Source organism: Terrapene carolina, unplaced genomic scaffold (genome assembly GCF_002925995.2).
Source record: "Terrapene carolina triunguis isolate 2854851 unplaced genomic scaffold, T_m_triunguis-2.0 Scaffold130, whole genome shotgun sequence".
In the NCBI taxonomy this organism is placed as follows: domain Eukaryota; kingdom Metazoa; phylum Chordata; order Testudines; family Emydidae; genus Terrapene; species Terrapene triunguis.
This window is the reverse complement of record NW_020664481.1, coordinates 16,117,170-16,141,992: the sequence shown is the minus strand read 5'-3', so window position 1 is coordinate 16,141,992 and position 24,823 is coordinate 16,117,170. Positions and strand designations below refer to the sequence as shown.

Here is a 24,823-nt window from a genome sequence, read left to right as displayed (position 1 = left end):
GTGATTTGGGTTCAGATCATCTTTGACTCAGATTGGAATACTGGTATGGTGTTCTGTTGACGTCTCAAAAAAAGTCAAATACTCACAATGAAGGTTTTAAATACACATTAAATCCTTTCCTCAGCAACTTGTCTCCATGATAGTACCATTTAAGTTATATTTAAGCATGGCTGTTCCTAGCACAGTTTCAAAATTAGTGTGGACCAGGGTTCAGGATCTGGAATATCCTAACCTTTACATCCTACCTGTTGTCAGAGAAGTTTGTGGGTTTTGAAAAGTCGATTACTCAAGGTATTAAGGCCCTCAACTAAGCCTTGTCCATGTTATATGGGATATTGCAAAGGTAATCTTAAAAAACAGTACTGGTGTCAAGAAGCACAGTAATCAGCCACCCTTCTGCTTTCCATTTAAAATCATTTTAGATGCCAAGGTCTTTGAAATAAACATTACAAGCTGATGTAGCACTAGTCCCAATACGGTTTCCACATTTTACAAGATAATTTTTGCTTCACCATATGGTATTTCAAACCAAAACACATCAGTAAGTTCCACATATGAACATAACCCCCTCCCCCACACACAAAAAGAGTCCAGTTCCCTAAGACTTTAAGGTGAATTCACAAGCAATATCTAATTTTTCCCTTTCGAAGAAGGCTCTCTTCATAGCCAGAAATACCAAATCCCAGATAAAAATAGGGGATATGAAGTTCTGAACAGAAATCCAGCTTTGCAGAATACACTATTACAGAGAGCAGGACAAAATCTTATGATGGGAATGAATCTGACTAATTGACTTTCCAGTTTTGAGTCGCCCTCACCTTTTCTTCCTTTTGTGGCTACACAGATAGAAGAACAGAACAGGCTGCAACGCCTGGATTTCATTCTCTCAGAGGGACTGCAGCAAATAAGGCCATCATAGTAGGCACCAGGGTAGAAGTTCTCTGTCTGAAGGAGTTTCTATTTCAGCAGTTCCTTAAGATCATCACAGGAAGGACACTCCAATTATTTTGGGTCTGGCTTTAACCTAAACCATCACACTGATGCGACTCATGTAAAATCCTCCTTTACAAAGTACTCTCAAGGAGGCAGCAGCACACCCAAATCAGGACAGTTGTTTCTTTCACCACACAACATTAAGTTATACGCAAAAATTTTCACATTTTACTATTAAATCAGACCACCATATTATGATCTGTAACAAGATACTCCAAAACATTTCAAGATTTCCCTAAGTGAACAAAATTCTAAACATAAATACAATTAAAGCTTTGTCATATTAATGCACACTTTTTATTATATTAAAGTCAGGCAATGGTCTGATACAATAAAAAGGCTGCTTATGGAATACTGTTATGTTAAACTTTAATTACAGAGGATGTTAAATCCTTACAACTAATATTTTCCTCAAAAGAGTTAATGGAAACATCAATTGTTCATTGACTTGATAGCCACTGCTTTAAAGTGTGGTTTTTACACAAACACTGAATTTGTCATAAAACTTAGGACACACTAGGTTGTTTGTATTTAAGCTTGCATCCACATATCAGCAGTTTGTGGTCCAAAACAGTAAGTCAGAAAAGGCAGTGATTTGCCAGGAAGCATTGCCAGTAAGGTCTCTCTCTAATCTGCTGTGCACACCATTTATCCCCAAATCTTCATGGAAGAGTTTCTCTCACAACACCTGAAGTGTCAAAACAAAGTCTACACTAAGTTGATTTGTCTCTAATTGTCAGGTCTTTAAAAAGGGTCAAAAGTAAGTGCACTGTTTATTAGTTAACATCCTCAGGTCAATTCTGAAGCACCAAAATTTGACTGGTTGAATTGGAGTGTGTGTTTAGAATTTCTACATGCAGAGTTTCCCCATTAAAGTTTGGCAGCTAGCAAATCCAAGCAATCCTGGTAAATTACCGCTCTTTTCACCATGTCAAAAGCCTATCTAATAACATCAGCCATGGCCAGCTTGGCGGTGTGGCAGCAGTGCCATGGGGGCAAGGGAGATCCAAGTTTGCGAGCAGAATAGATACTCTTGTTTCCCAGGCTGGTGAAGACTAAATTCATTGCAAAAACAAAATGACAAGCATGAGGGGACAGGTCAGGTGATTGCCCAAACACTTTCCCCTGCTGGCCACTGGCCAGGGGTAAGGAGAAGAGTCACAAACGGGGCAAAAATAAAGCAGCACCCTCTCTAGGAAGATGGGGGAGAGGAAAGATTGAAAAAACCCTGAATCCCTCACCCAAGGCCCATGTTATTGGGGGAAAAGGGAGGGGGGCAGGAGGAGAAATACAATCTGTGCCTTGGCCAAAGGGAAGAAGAAAAGCCTGCCCTAGATTACTAGGACTTAAAAAATAAAAACCAACCACAGTCACATTCAGCCTTTACTAGAGATAGCACAAAGGGAGGGATGATTGAGGTTAGCACACATCCCCATTAGTAGTCCACAAAGCCCAGCATAGTCCTGGAAGCTAAAACCTTTGTGTCTATTCTAATAAATAGCCCTGAGCTTCAACTCTATTGCAAAAGACAGAGAAAGAAAAAAAACCCAACAACCCAGGCCAAACACACAGCAAGGTGATTGTGAGATATATGTTTTCACAGTTGAATTAAATGTGCCACACTGGTCTTGACAGTAATAAATTTAAATAGACTTTTCTTGATACCAGAAGTTCAACTATGTGGACAGTGGTTACACATGACAGGATTATTTGTTATAGCACAACTTATATTTCAAATGAAAAATTAGTATCATTTACAGTATCTCAAGATAAACTTCCTTTGAATGGGAACTTCCTTTCCAGTACTTTGAGGTCTACAAGATGCATCTAGAAAATTTACTACTGTGGAAAATGAAGACAGCTTAAATTGAATAAAGGGGCAGGATTTGTTTGTTTGTTTTTTAAATTAATTGCTGTAACATTGTCCTTCAGGTGGCTGAGGAAGTTTCATATTTTCTTTAGACATCATTAGACGCCGAAGCTCTTGCAGAACAACTTTGATACTATAAGAATTCTGCCATTTTGCTAGGACTGATATGGCTCTGGGATCCACCTAAAAATAGACAAAAAAACACCACTCCTGTCAGTCCTCGGAGTCCAAAAAATATAGCTGCCTATCAGATACGGTGGTTTTTAATCAAGTTACTGCCAGCAAGTTTGAAAAAACCTTAACATAGGTTTAGTTTCCTTTCAAGCTTAATAAATGCTTATGCTGTGTAACAACCTGAGTGCTGCTAAGGCAAAAGAGAGGAGTTGTTAGCAATATCTTTCAAGTACTGAAACATATTTGATGACAATTACCTTACACCTCCCCTCTTCCACTACTCAAAAAGAAAGCAAAGTATTTTGTTAAACATCTGAGTAAAGATGTAGGTTCAAATTAACGCTCAATGTTTAAACCATGTTAACATAAACAGAAAAAAAAACAACTTACCACTCCATTAGAACTATTTACTCCATTCATATTAATTTTTGTTACAAATCTTACAAATGGAGGTGCTTCTGGATATTTAGGCCCACATTCTATTTTAAGGCTGTATATTCTGTTTTCATAAATTGTCTGGAAGAGAGGAACATCTGTGTCAGGCAGTATTAGAATCACTTAATTACAATAGTCATCAGGGACACAAAGTTTGAGTGTGACACACATGGCGGATTTTTCCACATTTGCTAAGCTACACTCTGAAAATTGCCAGAAAAAGTCACTTAGTGCCCAACATAGACAAAGCTTGCCATACTGCACACCAATACTTAAACTGTCATCTATTTATCAGATTATGGAATACAACTGACATCCCTGCTTGGGGATTAATTTAGAGTAAAGTAACCCAGTATTAGACTTCAGTTTCATATCAGGCAATTCAAAGGCATATGCAGTTTTGAATTGTAGGTTCAATGGGCTAGGCTACCTCGGAAATTAAAACAATGCTTTATATTATGCAGCTATTTAAACCCAATTTACCCCAAAAAGCCTGTAATTTTTTAAATTTTATCAGAAACATTTAATTGTAAATACTACAGCTAGATCTCGATTTTTGCACCATATTCATAACTCACCCAAGTGAGAGTTGTGGGGAGATAAGGAGAATGCTCCGAATCACAATACATTCCTAGGTCACTCCCCATCCCCAGACAAGGAATCAAAGGATTATTATTTTTCATAGCAATTACACTGTGCTAGGTGCCTTACAGACATACAAGACAGTCCCTACCCTGAGGAACTTACAATCTAGCTAAACATATGGAAAGAAGGACATAAAATGTACAGGGACTGAAGAACATATCTTGTTGTTTTGCAAATTTTAAAGACGATTTAAGACAGTGGGGCAAGGAATTAGGACAACTAATGGAGTGGTGGTGGGGGGAAGATAACTAGAAACTACAGGAGTTTTAAGTGTCCACATGGTAGCCTGGGTCAGGGAGGGATTCCAGCTGCAACAGGCAACAATGAAGGGAGCATGACAGAAGGCCACAAAGGGGGGAGGCCTGGATAGAGCAGAAAGTCTCCGGACTGGGAAATCTGAGCACAGATTCCTGCGGAGTCAACATGACTCTGAATGCCAAAAGACGGGAATTGCTCAAAAACTACAAGTTCTGTCGTCATGCAAGCATACGGGCACTCAGAAACATAATGCTGTGTGTTTTTACACAGAGGGCTCTCTATGTAAAATCCTAGTGGAGATAAGCCACAGGCAGTTTTTACTTTAACACAGGCTAACTGAAATCAACTGTATGCCCCCCACCTGGGGAATAACCTTGATGTACAAACAAAAGGAAGAACTACTTCACACAATACACAGTCAGGGGATGTTGTGAAGGCCAAAACTACAAATGGATTCAAAAAAGAATTAGATAAGTTCATGGAGGACAGGTCCATCAATAGCCATTAGCCAAGATGGTAAGGGATGCAATCCCATGTTTAGGGTGTCCCTAAGTCTCTGACTGCCAGATGCTGGGACTGGACAACAGGGTATGGATCACTTCATGATTGTCCTGTTCATTCCCTTTGAATAATCTGGTATTGGCCACTGATGGAAGACAGGATAATGGGCTAGATGGACCATTGGTCTGACCCAGTATGGTCATTCTTGTGTAGGTACATTGGAGGTAAAAAATATGTATGCCTTGTCTCCGCTAGGATTTTACATTGAGAGAGCTCTCCTCAATGTAAACACATGCTTAAGTGCAATCTCTTCACAATTATGGCACAATTTGACTACAGACAGATTGAGAAAGTGGCCAGCAAGCACTGGGATATGATCTATTACAAGATTTAGAGTAAAGACAGATGCATATACATATCTGTTACTAGTAAACTAGAACCTGCCAGTTTGAAACTCAAGTAAGAGTCACTGTAATTCATAGACAGGTACACACACACACACACACACACACACACACACACACACACAAATGCATTTGCAGCTGTCTTTCTATGCAACAGTGCCATCCAGTGGTCAGTTATGCAGAGCAGGATTTTCTAATGACTTTGGTAGGAGAGATCTTTTTAAAAGGTGTCAGACAGGAAAGGTGAAAAACAGAAGATAGTTGTGAACTGAGGCAAAAAGTCGTCACCTCCAGACAGATTGGATTATCCTACACAATTCTGACATTAGAATCACTTCGCTGTACTTTGCTCCCATGACAACACTTCTATGGTAAAAGCACACAAGTGTGTGCAGATTTCAGTCTCTTTTTAAATATTTGTTTAATACAAGACTGTTGAATGACAAGTACTAAAAGACGGGATCATATAAGTGTCTATAGTCAATAAAAATATTTACAGCCAAAATTGAGGTTGGCACACCATTTATCCCCAAATCTTCATGGAAGAGCTTCTCTCAGAACACCTGAAGTGTCAAAACAAAGTCTACACTAAGTTGATTTGTCTCTAATTGAATGGTAAAGCCTCAGCTGGAGTACTAAGTTCAGTCACCCTATCTCAGAAGTGGCTACAAATAGACAGGTGCAGATATAGGCAATGACAGCATCTAAAGGCTTCCATATAATGATGGGTTGAAAAGACTGGGATTACTTAGAGAGGAGACAGAGACCAGACATGATATACACATCATAATGCAATGGTATGGTGAAGGTAATAGTCACTCACATTTATTCTTCCATAGTAAAAGAGCAATGGGATAGTCAGTGAAACTGGAAGGCCGCAAGTCAATTTAAGAGCGATGAGGAAGGTTTCTGTGTGTGTTTTTGTTTTAAGATACACACAATGCATAAGTGACATGTGGAATTTACTACTGCAAAGTAGAGGCCAAGAGTTTAATAGGATTAAAAAAAGGATTTGACATATGGATGAGAACATATAGTTACATTATCCTTCTATATTGTTAAAAAGTAGGGATAAAGCCTCATGAGACACAGCAGAAGCCAATCACTAACTGATAAGGAGTCACCTATTGGAACACTCCATAGATGGTAGGGCCTAGAGGGGCTCACCCCACTGTAGAGACATCAACAAAGTTCCTAAATAAATTAGTCCAATTTGTCCACTACTGGCAGAGCGTAGTCACATGGACCATAGCTCTGAAGAACCATCATACCAGCCATGTTTTAGACTAGCTATGAGATACTACGCTTGTCACCACTGTAGGTTTCAGACTGCAAGACCACGAGGTTAGTACGTAAGGTACTTTGAAAATATCAAATGATACGGAAACACTAAGCCTAATTATTTGTCTCACACATAGCGATAACATAGCTGTACCGCTATCATCAAGATGTCCTTTTTACTAACCTCTCTAAACAGGAGGACAGATACTCTCCAGCTGCAGTATTACTGTAAAGAGCATAGTAGCATTATAAAAAGCCACTCTGAGGCATATTAAATACACAGACTGGGAGACAGGTGATAAGAAAGTCAAAAGCACAATTTAGTTTATGGCTAGAACCTCAAATTCTAATAAGAGTTTTCTGAGTTAGCTGAAACTTTAAAGGAGCAAGCCAGTTTTGCTGCAACAGAAATACCAACCCCCCCCAAATCTCAAGAAACTCCCTAAAGCGATGACCAAAACTAACTAAGGCAGAATATGTTAATAGATAAGGACTGGCTAGTGAGATATTACCAGTATTAGCTCCATATTTAACTCTTACAAGCTTTGAGACTTTGCTGTAATTCAGGGCTACAGGACACTAGAAAATTACTGTGTAAATTAATCTGTAAATGTGAACGTCACTTGTGTAGCAGAGCTAATCAATTAACAGGTATTAGCATTGTTTAAAGTCATAAGCAGAAAGATATACTGGCATATCAACCCCAATTTATATGCCAAGTGAATCTGGTTGCATACACGTACCCACTCAGATACAGGCATGAGAATGTCTGCAGGGGAGGGGGGGGGAAAAAAAAAAAAAAAGGAGAGGAAAGCAGAATGTTGAGTGACGCTGGCATTTATATCTGAAAGTTGATGCTTACTCTTGGAGGCCCAATAATCATTCCTGTCCATCTTGTAAGTGTCATATCTTCATCATCTTCAAGACCCCAGCTAACTGTACCATCTCCTACTCCTTTCTGACCTTCTTCAAGTTCTTCCAACAGTCGAAAATTACGAGGAACTTTTACTCCTAAAAAGAATCAGAAAAACTTTGAACTGAGAGTATCTGGCAGTGATATAAGACTGGATAATTGGACTGCTACTTTTGATAATCCTATGTCAAAACATTTAGACCAAAACCTTGAGAAACAGCAATATTTCTGAGTGGCAGTATTTTCATGGTGGGAGGAAGATACAAGATCAGACGTTAAATATAAAAATAAGTGGAAACAAGGAGTCTTTTGCATTTACCAAAAAAAAAAAAAAAAAAAAAAAAATCATGCTATTGAGCCAAGGCAGCTAGGCTCTGCATTAGTGCATACAGCCAGAGGAGGAAGAGGACCTCTGTGTATTCAGAGATGTAAGCAGTATATTTACTTCCTGCTTCCTTACAGTCTATCTTCCTACTTTATGTCCATTTCATTTAGAAGATAAAAGGTAGAAGCTACAACATTTTGTAAGAGCCTAGACATCTATGAATCTTTCCAGAGCTTTTTAAAAGTAGCAAATCAATCTGTTTTGTAACATAAACAAGTTAATTTGAAATTAATTGTAGTGGACTTCATCAGTGCAAGATCTAGCTGAAGTACTTATATGGGCCCTCCAATATTGTAATATCTGAGCACCTCACCATCTTTAACAAACTTAGGCCACAACACCCCTGTGAGGTAGGGAAGAATTATCAGTACCATTTCACAGGTGGGGAACTAAGACACAGAGAGGCTAAGTGACTTTCCCTTTAAAACCAAGCCACAGCCATTAAGAATCCTGAATAAATCCTATTCTGTGTCATATTCTTTTATTTGCTCACAGTACATGCTTAAGAACAGTCCTAAGAGAAACAAAGATGCATTGATAGGACAGAGAATGCTAATGGAGTTATTTTCCACTTGACCTTCTAAAGAAATTTTTGTTTACAGAAACACCAAAAGGTTAACTATTGAATAGTTGCATAACATGCAACATGACTGAAGAGAATGCCTAGTCCCCTTCTCCAGCCTCACCTGTTGGTTAGCATAGAAGAAACAGACCGACATTCTGTTTATGGGACTAAAATGTTCTCAGTGATGAATAAGCTCATCTAGTGCTCAAGAAACATGACACGAGGAAAGCGGCAAAGCAAGAGTCTTGAAAATCTCTCCTTTGACTGCTTGAGAACCTAGAAGGGTTGTCACATTGCATATGAGAGTGCTTAGAGTAGGACAACTTTAGTGTCTTTAAAGTCTCTCTCAAGTGTCTTAAAAACCTAAAAGGGACTGAATGCCAATTCTGATTTTGTTGTGGAATCAACGTCCTAATCCTCAAACACTACAATATACATTAAAAAAAATCCAAACCCTTGAACTGACATAAGAATGCCAAGTAACCTGGACACAAAAAAAAAAAAAAAAAAAAAAAAATCAGTGGTCTCATATTGGGCATCTAAAACTATGACACTTGACAAATTTGGCCTTAATATCATTCCACCTCAACTTGCCATCTGTAAAGCAGGGATAATACCACCACCTCATCTCATTGGGTGCTATGAAAATAATTCATTAAGATATGTAGACACCACAGAAGAGCCCAAGATGAAGTTAGTTCTGTATTCAGTGCAAGGTTTGGATGGTTTGTGGTAAGGCATGGAGCCACATACTGACAAGGATAAAAGGAAATATTGAATAGCTACCCAGTCAGTGAGCACCATCAAGTCTGTGCACTGAATAAGGCAGGAATCCTGTGGGAAGAAAGCAGTATGTGATCATTTGATTAAAGACTAGCATAATGTAAATGCACAGGAAAGTCAAACTAAAGTTCAAACAGCAACATTAACTCCGTCATTTCCTAACCTGAGTGTTCTTGATTTTGAAACCTTAATCAGGTGTGGGGGAAGGCGTGCATAATATTAATATAAGTTCTCATGGGAACAGACAGCAACATTGATTTAGGGCCCTTCCAAATACTCTGATTCAGAATGAGTCAGAGCAATGAATAGCAAGGGTCCTAGAAATAAAAGATTGTAGAGTAGCAATTAAACGAGTCTGTGGATCACTGGTGGTCCACAGAGAGCTGGCTGGTCATAGGGCTTCCTTGTTCCTAACTGCTGTATCACAAGGCTCAAAATAAACACTTAGGATTACTGCTACAGAATTTTTTTAATTGCAAGTGTCACAACTGCAAAGTGGTGGGTCCATGAGGCACTATCAAAATGTTGATTTCACACTATATAAAAAAACTGGAAAACCCCTGTTTGGGGGGGGGGGGGGAGAAATCAGTGTCTTGCCCTTGTACAGGCTGTACTAGGGTATCTTCTGCCTGCATGCTAAAGCATACAGCATCTGTGGAAGTTTGGTCCTAACCTGGTACTTGAATGAAGTTAAAAAAAAAAACCATACAAATTGATGAAGATCAATTTGTGAATTTAATGAGGGGATGAGGAAAGAGTAGGAAGAAGAGAAAACTGTTATCCAATCATACATCCTAAAATATGTTCTTATCTGTTCTGTGCATATTCAGTATTTACCAAGTTACTTTTGCAAGCTAAACCCGGGGCAAGTTCTATGACAGAAGAGTATTCCTACACCAGCTGACTCAAGAGTGAGTCAACTACATTTTCCACATATGACAAATACTGGCATAATTTTTTTATTAAGTGTAGTTATGGAGACTGACAACACAACAACAAAACAAACCTGTTTGCTTTAAGAGCCCTTCAATACAAAAACAGAATACAGACGAAATAAGTAGTTTAGTCCAAGTTTGAATAACTACATCATCAAAACAGGCTTCAGATTATAAATTTTAATTTAGCCAATTCTTTATGAACCCAGAATACTCTGAGCAGCAGCTTCAAATTTCATTTAAATTATGACACAAAAGGTAGGAGAAAAATCTACATCATCTTAGTTTACTGCCTGCAGACCTCATGGAAATATTCCAAAGAGAAATATATTATATTATAAACTTAAGAGCAAAAGTAGAAAGATTACCGCAGTGAACCTGCTAGAGACTTAACTATAGCAGCACTGAATGTTATATCTCCAGTTTCACGGGTTTATAAATTGGATATAAATTTTAAGTCTTGAGTAAATTTGTACACACCTGGCCTCAATCTTAGACTTTTGTTTACTAGCTCTGACAAACCCCATGAAGGACATTTAGTTTTACAGTGGGGATTGGAAAAAAAATCCACTTGCCAGCCATAAGTGGAGAAGCCGTATTTCTATAGATCTCAAGTTCCTAAAGAAGAGTTGCTAGCCTTATGGTTATGAAGAAAGCATTCCAAGTTCTAAGTGATACAGCGCCCTCTTCATGAGCCTTTGCTCCTTAGAATTCCACCAAGCAGCAGCAGCAGCCTAAAACTGATTCTTGGTAAGTAATTATCTATCCAGTCATCTCAGATTTTAAGTTGCTTTCCAACAATGACCTGCCAGACCCAGGCACAACAGGATAAATTAAGGATGCAGAAGATTGACCGGTTTTCCTTTATCAGTCAGAATCTAAGATAATTTTTGTATTAAGAAAAATATGCTTCCAGGCAGATATATGAAAGTCCTAGTTTGACAAAAGGCATTAAAAAACATTCCAAAGTTCAACTCCTATCAAACCACTTAAGTACAAAAAAATTAACAGGGCATATGGTAACTCTTAGTTAGACCTCTTGCATCTTGTCAGTCTGAGATACAGTATTAAAAGTTAGAGCACAGAAAGCCTTGATACTTAAGTGTTTTTAGTTTAATTAAAAACACTTAAAGTAGTTCAAATAAGTCACACATAAACAAATGTATATTTGATGAAGCAAAAAAAGTAAAGTCCATTACTCTGCTTTTCTGAGCTTTTCCAACTTAAGAAATTTCAGTTATATAATTTAAATGATACCAGATTCAGAACTTGTACAACCAAACTGAAGCGCACAGTATGTTTTACAGAGGTAAAGACTTTTCAAAAACTGGGTCCATTTTGGAAGCACCAAAGTACTTTAGCAGCGCTAGTAGGTTCTGATACAATGAAATGGTCAAAATACTTTGACGGACAGATGCTGCACCATGAAAGTCAAAAGGAGTTTTACCATCGATTTCAACATGCACAGAATCAAACCTTCAGAGTAAAGAGTAAGCGTTACATTGGCATGACAATGAAAGATTACATCTGCAGCTTTTCTTTCTACAGAGGTGTTAAGATACAAGCATTTATCTTTGGGCACATATCATAGAATCATAGAATATCAGGGTTGGAAGGGACCTCAAGAGGTCATCTAGTCCAACCCCCTGCTCAAAGCAGGACCAATTCCCAACTAAATCATCCCAGCCAGGGCTTTGTCAAGCCGGGCCTTAAAAACCTCCAAGGAAGGAGACTCCACCACCTCCCTAGGTAACGCATTCCAGTGCTTCACCACCCTCCTAGTGAAATAGTGTTTCCTAATATCCAACCTGGACCTCCCCCACTGTAACTTGAGACCATTGCTCCTTGTTCTGTCATCTGCCACCACTGAGAACAGCCGAGCTCCATCCTCTTTGGAACCCCCCTTCAGGTAGTTGAAGGCTGCTATCAAATCCCCCCTCATTCTTCTCTTCTGGAGACTAAACAATCCCAGTTCCCCCAGCCTCTCCTCATAAGTCATGTGCTCCAGACCCCTAATCATTTTTGTTGCCCTCCGCTGGACTCTTTCCAATTTTTCCACATCCTTCTTGTAGTGTGGGGCCCAAAACTGGACACAGTATTCCAGATGAGGCCTCACCAATGTCGAATAAAGGGGAACGATCACATTCCTCGATCTGCTGGCAATGCCCCTACTTATACAGCCCAAAATGCCGTTAGCCTTCTTGGCAACAAGAGCATACTGTTGACTCTCATCCAGCTTCTCATCCACTGTGACCCCTAGGTCCTTTTCTGCAGAACTGCTACCTAGCCATTCGGTCCCTAGTCTGTAGCAGTGCATGGGATTCTTCCGTCCTAAGTGCAGGACTCTGCACTTATCCTTGTTGAACCTCATCAGGTTTTTTTTGGCCCAATCCTCTAATTTGTCTAGGTCCCTCTGTATCCGATCCCTACCCTCTAGTGTATCTACCACGCCTCCTAGTTTAGTGTCATCTGCAAACTTGCTGAGAGTGCAGTCCACACCATCCTCCAGATCATTAATAAAGATATTAAACAAAACCGGCCCCAGGACCGACCCTTGGGGCACTCCGCTTGAAACCGGCTGCCAACTAGACATGGAGCCATTGATCACTACCCGTTGAGCCCGACGATCTAGCCAGCTTTCTATCCACCTTACAGTCCATTAATCCAGCCCATACTTCTTTAACTGGGCGGCAAGAATACTGTGGGAGACTGTATCAAAAGCTTTGCTAATGTCAAGGAATAACACATCCACTGCTTTCCCCTCATCCACAGAGCCAGTTATCTCATCATAGAAGGCAATTAGGTTAGTCAGGCACGACTTCCCCTTGGTGAATCCATGCTGACTGTTCCTGATCACTTTCCTCTCCTCTAAGTGTTTCATAATTGATTCCTTGAGGACCTGTTCCATGATTTTTCCAGGGACTGAGGTGAGGCTGACTGGCCTGTAGTTCCCCGGATCCTCCTCCTTCCCTTTTTTAAAGATGGGCACTACATTAGCCTTTTTCCAGTCATCCGGGACCTCCCCCGATCGCCATGAGTTTTCAAAAATAATGGCTAATGGCTCTGCAATCTCATCCGCCAACTCCTTTAGCACCCTCGGATGCAGCACATCCGGCCCCATGGACTTGTGCACGTCCAGTTTTTCTAAATAGTCCCGAACCACTTCTTTCTCCACATAGGGCTGGTCACCTTCTCCCCATATTGTGCTGCCTAGTGCAGCAGTCTGGGAGCTGACCTTGTTCGTGAAGACAGAGGCAAAAAAAGCATTGAGTACATTAGCTTTTTCCACATCCTCGGTCACTAGGTTGCCTCCCTCATTCAGTAAGGGGCCCACACTTTCCTTGACTTTCTTCTTGTTGCTAACATACCTGAAGAAACCCTTCTTGTTACTCTTAACATCCCTTGCTAGCTGCAACTCCAAGTGTGATTTGGCCTTCCTGATTTCATTCCTGCATGCCTGAGCAATAGTTTTATACTCCTCCCTGGTCATTTGTCCAATCTTCCACTTCTTGTCAGCTTCTTTTTTGCGTTTAAGATCAGCAAGGATTTCACTGTTTAGCCAAGCTGGTCGCCTGCCATATTTACTATTCTTTCTACACATTGGGATGGTTTGTTCCTGCAACCGCAATAAGGATTCTTTAAAATAAGATATGGATTTATCTCAACTGTAAGGGATAAAGCACAAGAATTTATGGCTAATACATTTCAGTAATCAGGAACTCTAACAAAAAGAAGTCCTTGTTCTGTCAAGGATAATTTTACATAACTAATTTAAAGAGGAAACATATCAGATTCTGATCTCTCATACCAATTTTAACTTTGACATCAGTAATTACTCCAGATTTAACTAGCTCAAGTGAAATCACATCTTTCAACCATAACTTATCTTTTGTACCTAAATACACAAAACAGCTAGCAAAAAAATGTTTTAAAATACTTTCCATGTTATGTTTGATATTACAGCCTTAATTATATCTGCTCCAAGTATTCTTTTGCAGTTCTTCTTTGGAACTATTTTTAAATGCTAGGTTTTCCAACAATCACACAATTAAATACTCTTTTAGATGCAGAAGTTTGTCCTCAGAATACTTCTGAAGTGATGCAATATTTAGCATTTAATTAAAGGCTTTTGCTTATGACACAAACTGTAAGAAGCCAGGAAATTTAAAGTTCATATGTGCCCTTACATGTCATTGTACTCAAACAAGACAACAGAAACGGACTTGTACTGAGATATTTAACCAGCCCCCAAACCCTATGAAATACTTCTGAATAAGATAAAGTGCTAGTTGCATACTTTTATACTAAGGTGCATTCCTTGTAAATTAGACTAATGGCTAGTCCACACTAGAAGCGCTACAGCGGTGTAGCTCGCCACTGTAGCGTGTCTGGTGAAGATGCGCTCTGCCAACGGAAGACAGCTTTCCTGGTGGCATAATAAAAGCACCTCCCCGAGAGGCACTAGCCCGCTGACATAGTGCTGTCTACACCAGCGCTTGATGGTGTAGCTTACGTCATTCAGGGGGATGGCTTACTGACACCCCTGAGCGACATAAGTTATATCGTAATAACCTGTAGTGTACACAAGCCCTAAAATGGCTTACAGAGACTTGCATTTCCATTAAAGAGGTCTCAAACTAAAGAAAACTTTGTAGTACAAATTAGACAGTTGCAACGTCAACATTGTTTCTTAGTTTAAGCTGTGAAACAAGCCATAACAGCTACATCAGCTACAATTTATTTTACTAAGGAAGTCATTCAAAACTAATATTGTGGGGAAAATATTTACACCAACTCTTATGAGACAAAAGTATTTGTTTTTATATGCGACAAGAATATTGGTGATGTTGAGTTCAACATTCTCTCTCAAACTTCCACCTTCAAAAAAAAAAAAAAAATTTCCTTTAGTACTGCTAGAATTTCTGAAATTAATCCCTTTGATTAAAAAAAGCTTCTAAATAGCTGATCCTTTTGTACTCAATTATAAAATAAAATGTGTTATCTGGATATTAAGATTAATTTAAAACAGCAGGAAGTTCACGCCAGCAGATTAGAGCAAATATGATACAAAACTTTATTTTTAGCTAAAATCCTGTGTCAGTTTAATATCAGGTTTCTTATCAGCACACAGGAACTGCCATACTGGATCAGCCCAAGGTCCATCTAGATCAGTAACCAACACCAAATGCTTCTGAAGAAGTTGTAAAAAAACCTACTGTAGGCAGATGAGGGATAATTTGCTGTCCATGCTAGATCTCATCTTGCTTTCTAGTAGTTAGAGATTGGCTTAAACCATGAAGCTCAAAGTCACTTAGCATTAACTATAATAATTCTGGTTATTCTTGTTATCCATATACATGTCTAATCCCTTTTTGAATCTTACTAACTTCTTGGCATCAGCAACATCCAGCGTCAATGAATTCCACAGGCCAGTTATGCATTGCACAAAAAACCCACTCTCTTACCAATTTTGAATTTGCCATCTTTGGATTTAATTGAATGGACCTTAGTTCCTGTGTTACGAGACAGGAAGAACAGAAGCTACCAATCTACCTTCTCCACACCCCTTTTTTATGTACATTTATTGTGTCCCCCCTTATTCATCTCCTTTCTTTTCAATCTCTTCATATGAATTTTTCCACACCCTATATCACTTGTCATCCTTCACTAACTCTGCAAAATGCTTTTTTGAGATAGGAATATCACACAGTACTCCAGATGAGGCCACACTATTGATTTATATGATGGCATAGTATTTTCGATATTATTCTCCAGCCTATTCTTTATGCATCCTAACACTTTGATTTTAACTATAGATGCATATTAGGCAGAGATCTTAACTACCTTAACTCATCTGCAACCAAGCCTAGAATCCCGAACTGTAGTAACTCGGGAAAATCAGAACTTTGTAAGGTGTGGGAGTAGTTTATTTTTTCCCCTCCACTGTGTATTATTTTGTATTTAGCAATGCTGAACTTCATATGCACTCTTGGTGCCCATTCACCTAGTCTGGTTAGCTCCCTCTGAAGTGCTGCACAGTCCTCTCTGTTCTTGACTAGACTAAGTAACTCTCTATTATCTGCAGATTGTTACCTTTCTCATTTCATTAATATGTTTACTACATGACACTGGACCTAAGATAGAACCTTGAGGTACCTTGCTGTTAAATTTTTGCTATGATGAAAGTTGACCATATAATCCCAGTGTTTTCTGTGTAATAGCTAGTTTTTGATCCATTATAACACTTTGCTGTTCTCCTCATGACTCCTTAGATTTTTCTGTAGTGTCTTATGAGGGACCTTGTCAGGGGCCTTTTGCAAGTCTAAAAATAAGAAGTTCAACCAGTTATTCTTTATTCACACATTTAAAAAATTCTGAGATATAAAAGAGTGTCTTCCTTTGCAGAAACCATACTGGTTAGACCGTATCATATCAAGATATTTCAGAAACATTATTATTTAATTTTTAATTATTGTTTCAACCTATTTCTTAGATGTAGATGTAAGGCTCACTGGTCTGTAATTCTCTCAATCATCCCTGGAGTCTTTTTTAAATATAGGTACAACTGCTACCATCCAATCCTCTGGAACAGTGCTGTCTTTAGATGAGAAATTGGGTATTTTTGTTAAAGAGGAGGAGCCCAGCCACTTAAGTTCTTTTACTGAAACACTATATGCTACAGATATCATTCAAAGATATCCAAGTGCTTTACAAATAAACATGCATACCCCAAAAGGATTTTGTGAAACAAGTATTATATCTTATTAGTAAAGTAGATTTTAATAAGTTGCTTGCCAAAAAGCCCCATGGTAAATCAAAAGGAAAAACAAACAAACAGAAAACCCCAAGAGACTCATTTCCCAGGTCCTTGTTGTACCCTTAAGACTACACTTATGAAGCTTCCGGTATCAACTGTGTACATTACCAACAGTATCACTGTAACATTACTGAAAGTGAGTCTAAAAACTGCATTGTTGGTCACGTGGCAGGATCTATTACCAGCAACAAACAGTTGCTTCATTTACCAACTGAACAAAGCCCAAAGTTAGATTTAAATTAAGTTGTTGGCCTATATTCTAAGGTTCCACAATTAGAGGTTAGGGCAAAGTCTCAGGATTCCCATACCATGTTAAAAAGGTTACATACCAATTTTAAGAGTTTTTGCCAAAAGTAGTTAAGGTACACAACATCCTACCAGCAGCAATTTAAACTTGAACATGACCGTTAGCACATGCTCTTCACTGACATGCAAAGTTCCTGCACCATTTCCCCTCCCCCCCAGCCATATATTACCTCAATACTACAAGAGCCAATAAAGCAGAGCTTTTAGAACAGGGGTGAGCAAACTACGGCCCCCTGGCCCCATCCGGCCCACCAGCCATTTTAATCTGGTCCTCAAGCTCCTGCTGGGGAGCGGAGTCTGGGGCTTGCCCCGCTCCTGCACTCCAGCCAGGGAGCAGGGTCCGGGGCTGCTCCACATGGCTCCCAGAAGCAGCAGCATGCCCCCCCTCCGGCTCTTGAGTGTCGGGGCAGCCAGGGGGCTCCGCTCCGTATGCTGTCCCCGCCCCAAGCGCCGCCCCTGCAGCTCACATTGGCCGGGAATCACGACAATTGGGAGCTGCAGGGACAGCACCTGTGGATGGGGGAGCGCGCAGCAGAGCCGCCTGGCTGCGTAGGAGCCGGAGGGGGACATGCCGCTGCTTCCGGAAGCTGCTTGAGGTAAGTACTGCCCGGGGCCTGCACCCCAAGCCACCCCCCCGTGCCCCATCCCTGATCCCCCTCCTGCCCTCCAAACCCCTCGGTCCCAGCCCAGAGCACCCTCTTGCACCCCAAACCCTTCATCCCCAGCCCCATCCCAGAGCCTGCACCCCCAGCCAGAGCCCACACCGCTCCTGCCCCAACCCGAAACCCCCTCCCGCACCCTGAACTCCTCATTTCTGACTCCACCCCAGAGCCTGCACCCCCAGCCAGAGTCCTCACCCCCTCCTACACCCCAACCCCAATTTTGTGAGCATTCATGACCTGCCATACAATTTACATATCCAGATATGGCTCTCGGACCAAAAAGTTTGCCCACCCGTTTTAGAATTACATGGAGATAGAACGTGATCCAGAAGAAGCAACATACCCATTATCAAAAAACATTTTACTGGTTAGTTAAGATTGTTCAGGTCTGGCCTACAATGCAATGCCATGTCATGTGGAAGCCAGGTACCAAGAAAAGTTTTAGACTTTGTCTCCATGAAATGTTGGTTGCATAGCTCCTACTGCATCTCTTCATGCACATCCCCTCATGTCCACACAGACAGTGAATTTATGGATCTGCACTGGCTTCAAAAGAAAGCCACTTGCCTTATTCTTCCAGACAAACATAAATTGAAAAGTCAGCAGCTGCAAAGGATTATTGGGAAAATATGGCTGCCAGAATGAAGTGACATGAGAGAGCTTGATGAGGTCATATCACAGTTTCATGTTTTATACTGAGTGTTCCAACATGGTCTCCTGAAATATACCGCACATTTGTGGCAGAACAGAGATAATATCAGGATTATGAGAACTTTTATATACAGATCCATAAAATACAAGCTTTATGGCAGTAGCCATTGCGTTGCTATAACACCAGGGTTTTCCCCCTTTAAATCTTGATTCTCTACAACCATTGTTCTTATAAACTTTAAACTGTCTTTGGAAATAGGCTACCCCAAGAGAAAGATCTTAAGACTTGTTCATTTGCTACTTCAAAGAGGAATGTCCGATGATTAATGGATGGATGTGTAATTTTACATTTCAACAGAGATTTTAAAACAACTATTCTCATGCAACATTTGAAACCCGAACACTGGGGCAAGAACCTGAAAGTGAAACTGACTTTATTATTCAACTTGAAGAAATTAAGTAGACAATGCCCGTAGAATCTGTAACTAGATTTTGAATATTCTTTCAGTTTTAACATAAGGCATTTAGTTACAGATGTAAAGAGGTTTATTTACAATAAGAGATTATGCTGGTAGAGTTTGTTTAGCCTTTCAAATTAGATTAACAATAAAATTAAAAGCCACAAAATCCTCAGTCTTTGAAATATATTAGGCCTGTAAAGGACATTAGGTCAAGCCCTCCCCGTGAAGAGCTATGTGCTGCAAAAGTGAATACAAAGACATCTAATTTCATCTAGACAATACCAGTTTTAGCCCAATAAGTGACCAAAATGATTTTGGGGGTTTTCAGGTCTCACTACACAGCATTAGCCAGAAAAAAAAAAAGTGTTCAAATATGTAGCACCTGCAAGTCATTGCTTCATCAACAAAGAAAAAGCAGAACCCAACTCACATTGTTATGTTATCCAGTTGCCAGTGTCTGAAACCTCATTTTAAACTTTTACCCCAGAATTGAGATAAATAAGTACCTGATAAGTGAGAACAGACAAAGGGATCGAAGGCTCAACCTTAGGAGAGATGCATTATTCTGGTAGGCATAACCAATGACAATATAGACAGCTTTTCCTTTATGAACTGTTAAAGAGATGTCTTCTTGAGTTTCCCCACAGAGATTTCAGCTGACTCAACATTCTCCCCCAAGTCAATTTATACAGCTTCTGTGAATCAAAGGGCTGAGCTACCTTAAAATGCTGCAGCAGCACCAATATAGCACTTCAGTGAACGTGCTACCTATGCCACATAGGTACTCCTCCTCCATGAGAAGTGGTAGCTATGTTGAGGGGAGAAGCTGTCTACACTGGGGGTTATGTCAGTTTAGCTGCATCACTCAAGCATGTGGATTTTTTAAACCCCTAAGCAACGAAGTTATACCAACCTAATTTCCTAGTGTAGATCTGGTCTCACTCATGGTTGTTCTTACTACACCCAGATACACAGGGTTCAGTTCAATTCAGCCAATAGAATCTGTTTCCAAAAGATGTTGTGTATCTCCCTTCCTCCATTTCTCCCACCCCATCCTGTGCTGTAATTTGTCATGTCTCAAAGTATATTTATACTTAAACCACTGTGGCTGCGCTGCTGTAGCGCTTCAGGCCTAATCTACACTAAAACATTAGCTCAATCGGGGTGGGAAAACTCCACAACACTGAGTGGCATAGCTAAATCGACTTAAGTCCTCATATAGACAGTGCTAAATTGATGGAAGAATTCTTCTGTTGACATAGCTACTGTCTCTTGGAAAGGTGAGAATCCCTCCCATCGGTGTAGGTAGTGTCTACACTGAAGCACTATCATGGCGCAGCTGTGCCACTGTAGCATCTTAAGTGTAGACAAGTCCCCAGTGTAGAAACTACCTACGCCAACAGGAGAGGATCTCCCATGAGTGTAGGTAATCCACCTCCTCAAGAGGTGGTAGCTAGGCTGACAGAAGAATTCTCTGGTCAACCTAGCACTGTCTACACAGGGGATTTGGTCAGCATAGCTAGGTCTCTTGGGGATATGGATTTTTTACACGCTGACCAACGTAGCTATGCCGATATAAATTCCCAATGTATACCTGCCCTTAGTAACTTCAGGTTTACTCTAATAACCCTGTTAATCAGGGAACAATATCATACTCAGAAGTGATAAAAGAGTGGGATCGAATGCTTGAGAAAGAGGAGTCATGTTGAGGATCAAGGAGAAACAGCCAAGAACATCCTCACAACTTGGAACAAGGCATCCCCATTCTCTTCCAGACTGGTTTTATCACAGGCATACCATCTTGACATCCCACAGCCTGGTACCCCCAGAACTCTACTCCCCAAAAGGCACCCATCCTGGTACACAAGGCACCCCTCCTCTAGCCTAGCACCCCCAAAACGCCTTTCCCCCCCAGACACACCTCAGCCTGGCACACAAGGCAGCCCCTCCTCCAGCCTAGCACCCCCAGAATGCCCTCCCCAGACACACAGCCTGGCACACAAGGCATCCCTCCTCCAGCCTAGCACCCCCAGAACGCCCTCCCCAGACACACAGCCTGGCACACAAGGCAGCCCCTCCTCCAGCCTAGCACCCCCACACCCCCACAAGCGCCTGCTCCGCCTTAAATACCTCCCCCCGGAACCTCGCCCGCCAGGACTGGGGTCTCCAGCAGCAGCTCCCTGACGCTGGGGCCCCCGGCCTAGCGCCCCCAGCCGCCGCCCCTCAAGCCCCAGACACGCCCCGCCGGCGAACCCCCGCTCACGGAGCCCACTGGGCCGAAGCCGGTCACCCCCCGCCTCCGGTACAAGCTGCCCCCCCTCCTCCTGCGGCGGCGAGTCCCTCCTCCCCGGCCCGGCCTCGGCTACCCGAGCCCCGCTTACCCGAGCCCGTGGTGGCCGCCATCTTGCGCCGCTGTCGCTCCGACTAGCCCGGCCCTGCCGCCCACGTCACCTTAACGCGGGAAGTGCGGCGGTAAGCGAGTCGGGGGCTGGCTGACGGGACGCGGTGCAGGCGGGCGCAGTAAGAAAGGGCCTGGGGGCGGGGCGGGGCTGACCAGGGGGACCTAGACAGAGAGATTTCTAGATACAGATATCTTGTGTGGGAAATTAGACCCGCGGGCGGGCGGGCCGTATGTGGGTTTCAGAACAATAGACGTTGGAAGAGGAGATGAGAGCAATAACAGTAACTAGTACGAAAAAAAGCGAGGAGTCCTTGTGGCACCTTAGAGACTAACACATTTATTTGGGCATAAGCTTTCGTGGGCTAAAACCCACTTCATCAGATGCATGAAGTACAAGATACAGGAGCAGGTATAAATACATGAAAGGATGTGGGTTGCTTTACCAAGTGTTACGTCAGTGTAATGGGATAAATCAATTAACAGCAGGATACCAAGGGAGGAGAAATAACTTTTGAAGTGGTAAGAGAGTGCATACGGCTAAATTCAGTGCCTTGCACGGTCACAGGTTTCAGTGGTAGCCGGGGAGCCTGGAGGCATACAATCTATAGGGGAGATGACAGTACCACAGCAGTATACCTGGGATGAAAATAGTACCCATAGTGGCGTCTATAGGCAGTGGTGCTGGAACTAGAGGTGCTGCTGCACCATGGGCTTGAAGTAGTAACAAACACCAAATACACCGTTTCCATGGTTTCTGTCATCAGCACCCCCACTATAAAAATTATTTCAGCACCCCTGTCTATAGGGTAGTGAAGCTAGCACACATAGAGGAACAAAGCCTGTATCTATAGGGGACACTAGGTTATCACAATGCCAGTATCTCTATCAAGAGAGTTAATGATGGTAATACTCTTGTTATGTATTATTTTGCAGCCCCCCCCTCCACTGTGTCCCATGTGCCTATACGAGGGATTAAAAACATAAGCTCCCTGTCCGAAAGTGCTTACAACCTAATTTCAGACACGGAAGGAAGTAACAAAATAATAGAGTAGAAAACAGGTGGCACCGATAAAAGGATTTGGTTAGTCAGATAAGCCATGTGCACATACATGATGCACTTCCTATGGGAACAATGCTGGTATCTGGAAGCCAAATATGAGAGATGTGCAGGCCACACATCTGTACGGTAGTAGAGACTTTAGACGGCAAAAGAAGGAGAAGTTACAGCACCTCTGGAGGAGGAGCTAAAGCTGATCTATAGGATGAACATAGAGGGAACAATGTTACTGTCTCTAATAACCATTCAGTATCTATCGGAGCATGTATTTTAGTTACACTATATTCAATGTTGCAAAACAATTTCCATTATAATGCCTGTTTCCTTACTTTCATAACTGCTGCAATATTGTGCCTTATGGGCGGATATTGTCCATGCTTGGTCTCTACCCCAAGGAGAATGGTTCTGAAAAGTTTCAGCAAAATTGAACTTTAATGTAACACCCATCCACCCACCGACCCGTGGCTTCTTCAATACACATCTTTTCCAGCAGGGGCCACCACACATCTATGGAAATACACAGCTCCTCGTGCGTTTCATGATTCACATTCAGGATCAGTTTCTAGGGAAAGGGCAAAACACCTAGAGTGAATGTCAGGAAGGTCCCTCTAAACATGACTTAAAGCATTACTCTGCACTGGTGTGGTCCTGTTGCTGCTTTCTTCATGGTCATTCTTGCCTTGTTCAGAGCAGCTTAAAGGCTGCTCTAACGTACACTGGGCTGCAAAGGGCACAAGGAACTGAAGACAGCTGAGGGTCAGCATGATGCAGGGGAGTCCGGACTGTGACCCCTTTTCCCAATTATGCTATGCTAGTAGCAGGGAAGATGTGTAGCGTGAGCAAGCCCACCAGCAGCTCTCCACCAGCCCTTCTCAGACTGGCAGCAAGACAGGGTTTGGGTGGGTGCAGAAAACTCTGACTTTAATTTTTTTATTATTTACATTATTAAAAATTTAAAAATGCCTCTGGCTGCCTGGAATTTCCACCAGTGCTTCCTCCAACAGCCTTTCTGACAGCCTGCAGCCACTGAGCACAGCCTCCCAGTGACTCTTCCAGCCACCAGGGCTCCAGCATGCAGGCCAGGGACACTGCCTTCTCCTCTGCCCTTACTGCTCTCCCCCTTCTGCCTTACCCAGCTTGCCTGGAGCTGCCAGCACCCATCTACATACTCGCCTAAATGCCTTGATGGCATGGAGGTGAGATATGTTTGGACAAGGCACCATAGGGGTTAAGCTGAAGGCTGACCAGGGGCTCATAGTGGAACAGACTGAGGGGGACTGCAGACAGTAATGTGCTTGGGGGAGGGGGGGCATAGGGAGCTCAAGAGGTAGAAAGCTGGGCTGGATATAAGACTGCTCCAGGTTGCCCCAAATGTTCTCCAGGGCTCCAGTATCCCACACCCCAGCTGCCCCAAGCTTATCCCTTTCACTACAATGTGTCAAGGAAAGGTTACTTATACCCTCACATGCTTTGGTATTCTAGCATTTCACTAGTATACATGAATATTGTCTCCAGCACACAGGAAACTGGGACCTGAGCTCGTTTGCCTTGCTTATAAAAGTGGAGCATGATGGTAAAATACTTGAGAACTTCTGGCTCTATCCCACTGGGCAGACAAGCTCTGGTCTAGCAGCCTGGAATCAGTTATGCTCTCTCTATAGCTAGATTACACTGCTGGTGTAGCACGGAGCAGCCAACAGAAGTGGACAAGCTTGCCCTCACTTACCAGGGGGATTCAGGTGCAAACTGGACTCTGCTTTCTCTAGGGTTCACTGGCCAAAAGCCATCACTAGATTTTACATTAATCAGAAAACACTCTGATTTTAGAAGGGATGTGTGTGTGTTTCCATTCCAGAAAATTCACACCTAGGTTTTCCCATCACCAGGTATCACACTTGTCCAGTCAGAAAAACAAAGTGTGAAAATGTTTAAAAGTATATATTAGAAACTTGAAGTCTTTAACTCATGATTTGAAGACTTCAGTAACCCAGTCAGAGGGTAAGGGTCTATTACCAAGGTGGGTGGGTGAGGTTCTGTGGCATGCAATGTGCAGGAGGTCAGACTAGATGATCACAATGGTCCCTTCTGACCTTAACGTCTGAGTCTAAACATACTTTTCCTCCCAGTGGTATACATGGCTGGATTATCTGAATTTATTTAATATCCAACCCAACCTTAGGGCAGTAATCACAGATGCTATAACAATTGATATTTCTGATTATAAAGTTATGATGCATGAATCCAGAATTTTCATTGAAATCTTAATTTCTAAGACCATGCAAATGCTGTTTAGGTGAATTAAATTGATTTGCTTTGTTCTTTGACA

The 24,823-nt window shown here is 41.6% G+C and overlaps 1 protein-coding gene across 2 annotated transcripts; it reads right to left on the bottom strand.

Annotated features, from left to right (window-relative positions):
- Positions 1 to 1,260: 1,260 nt before the first annotated feature.
- On the bottom strand, positions 1,261 to 21,490 carry LOC115271133 (ubiquitin-conjugating enzyme E2 variant 1). Of its 2 annotated transcripts, none has more exons than XM_024207240.1 (4): positions 21,421 to 21,490; positions 7,424 to 7,572; positions 3,428 to 3,553; positions 1,261 to 3,046 (listed from the first exon to the last, which is right to left on the bottom strand). In XM_024207240.1, the coding sequence occupies exons 1-4, from the start codon at positions 21,440 to 21,442 to the stop codon at positions 2,900 to 2,902; spliced, it is 444 nt and encodes a 147-aa protein (XP_024063008.1). In that variant the 5' UTR covers positions 21,443 to 21,490; the 3' UTR covers positions 1,261 to 2,899. The 2 variants fall into 2 exon arrangements, with proteins under 2 accessions (XP_024063008.1, XP_024063017.1); XM_024207249.1 differs by lacking the exon at positions 21,421 to 21,490 and adding an exon at positions 9,211 to 9,258.
- Between the last annotated feature and the right edge of the window lie 3,333 nt (positions 21,491 to 24,823).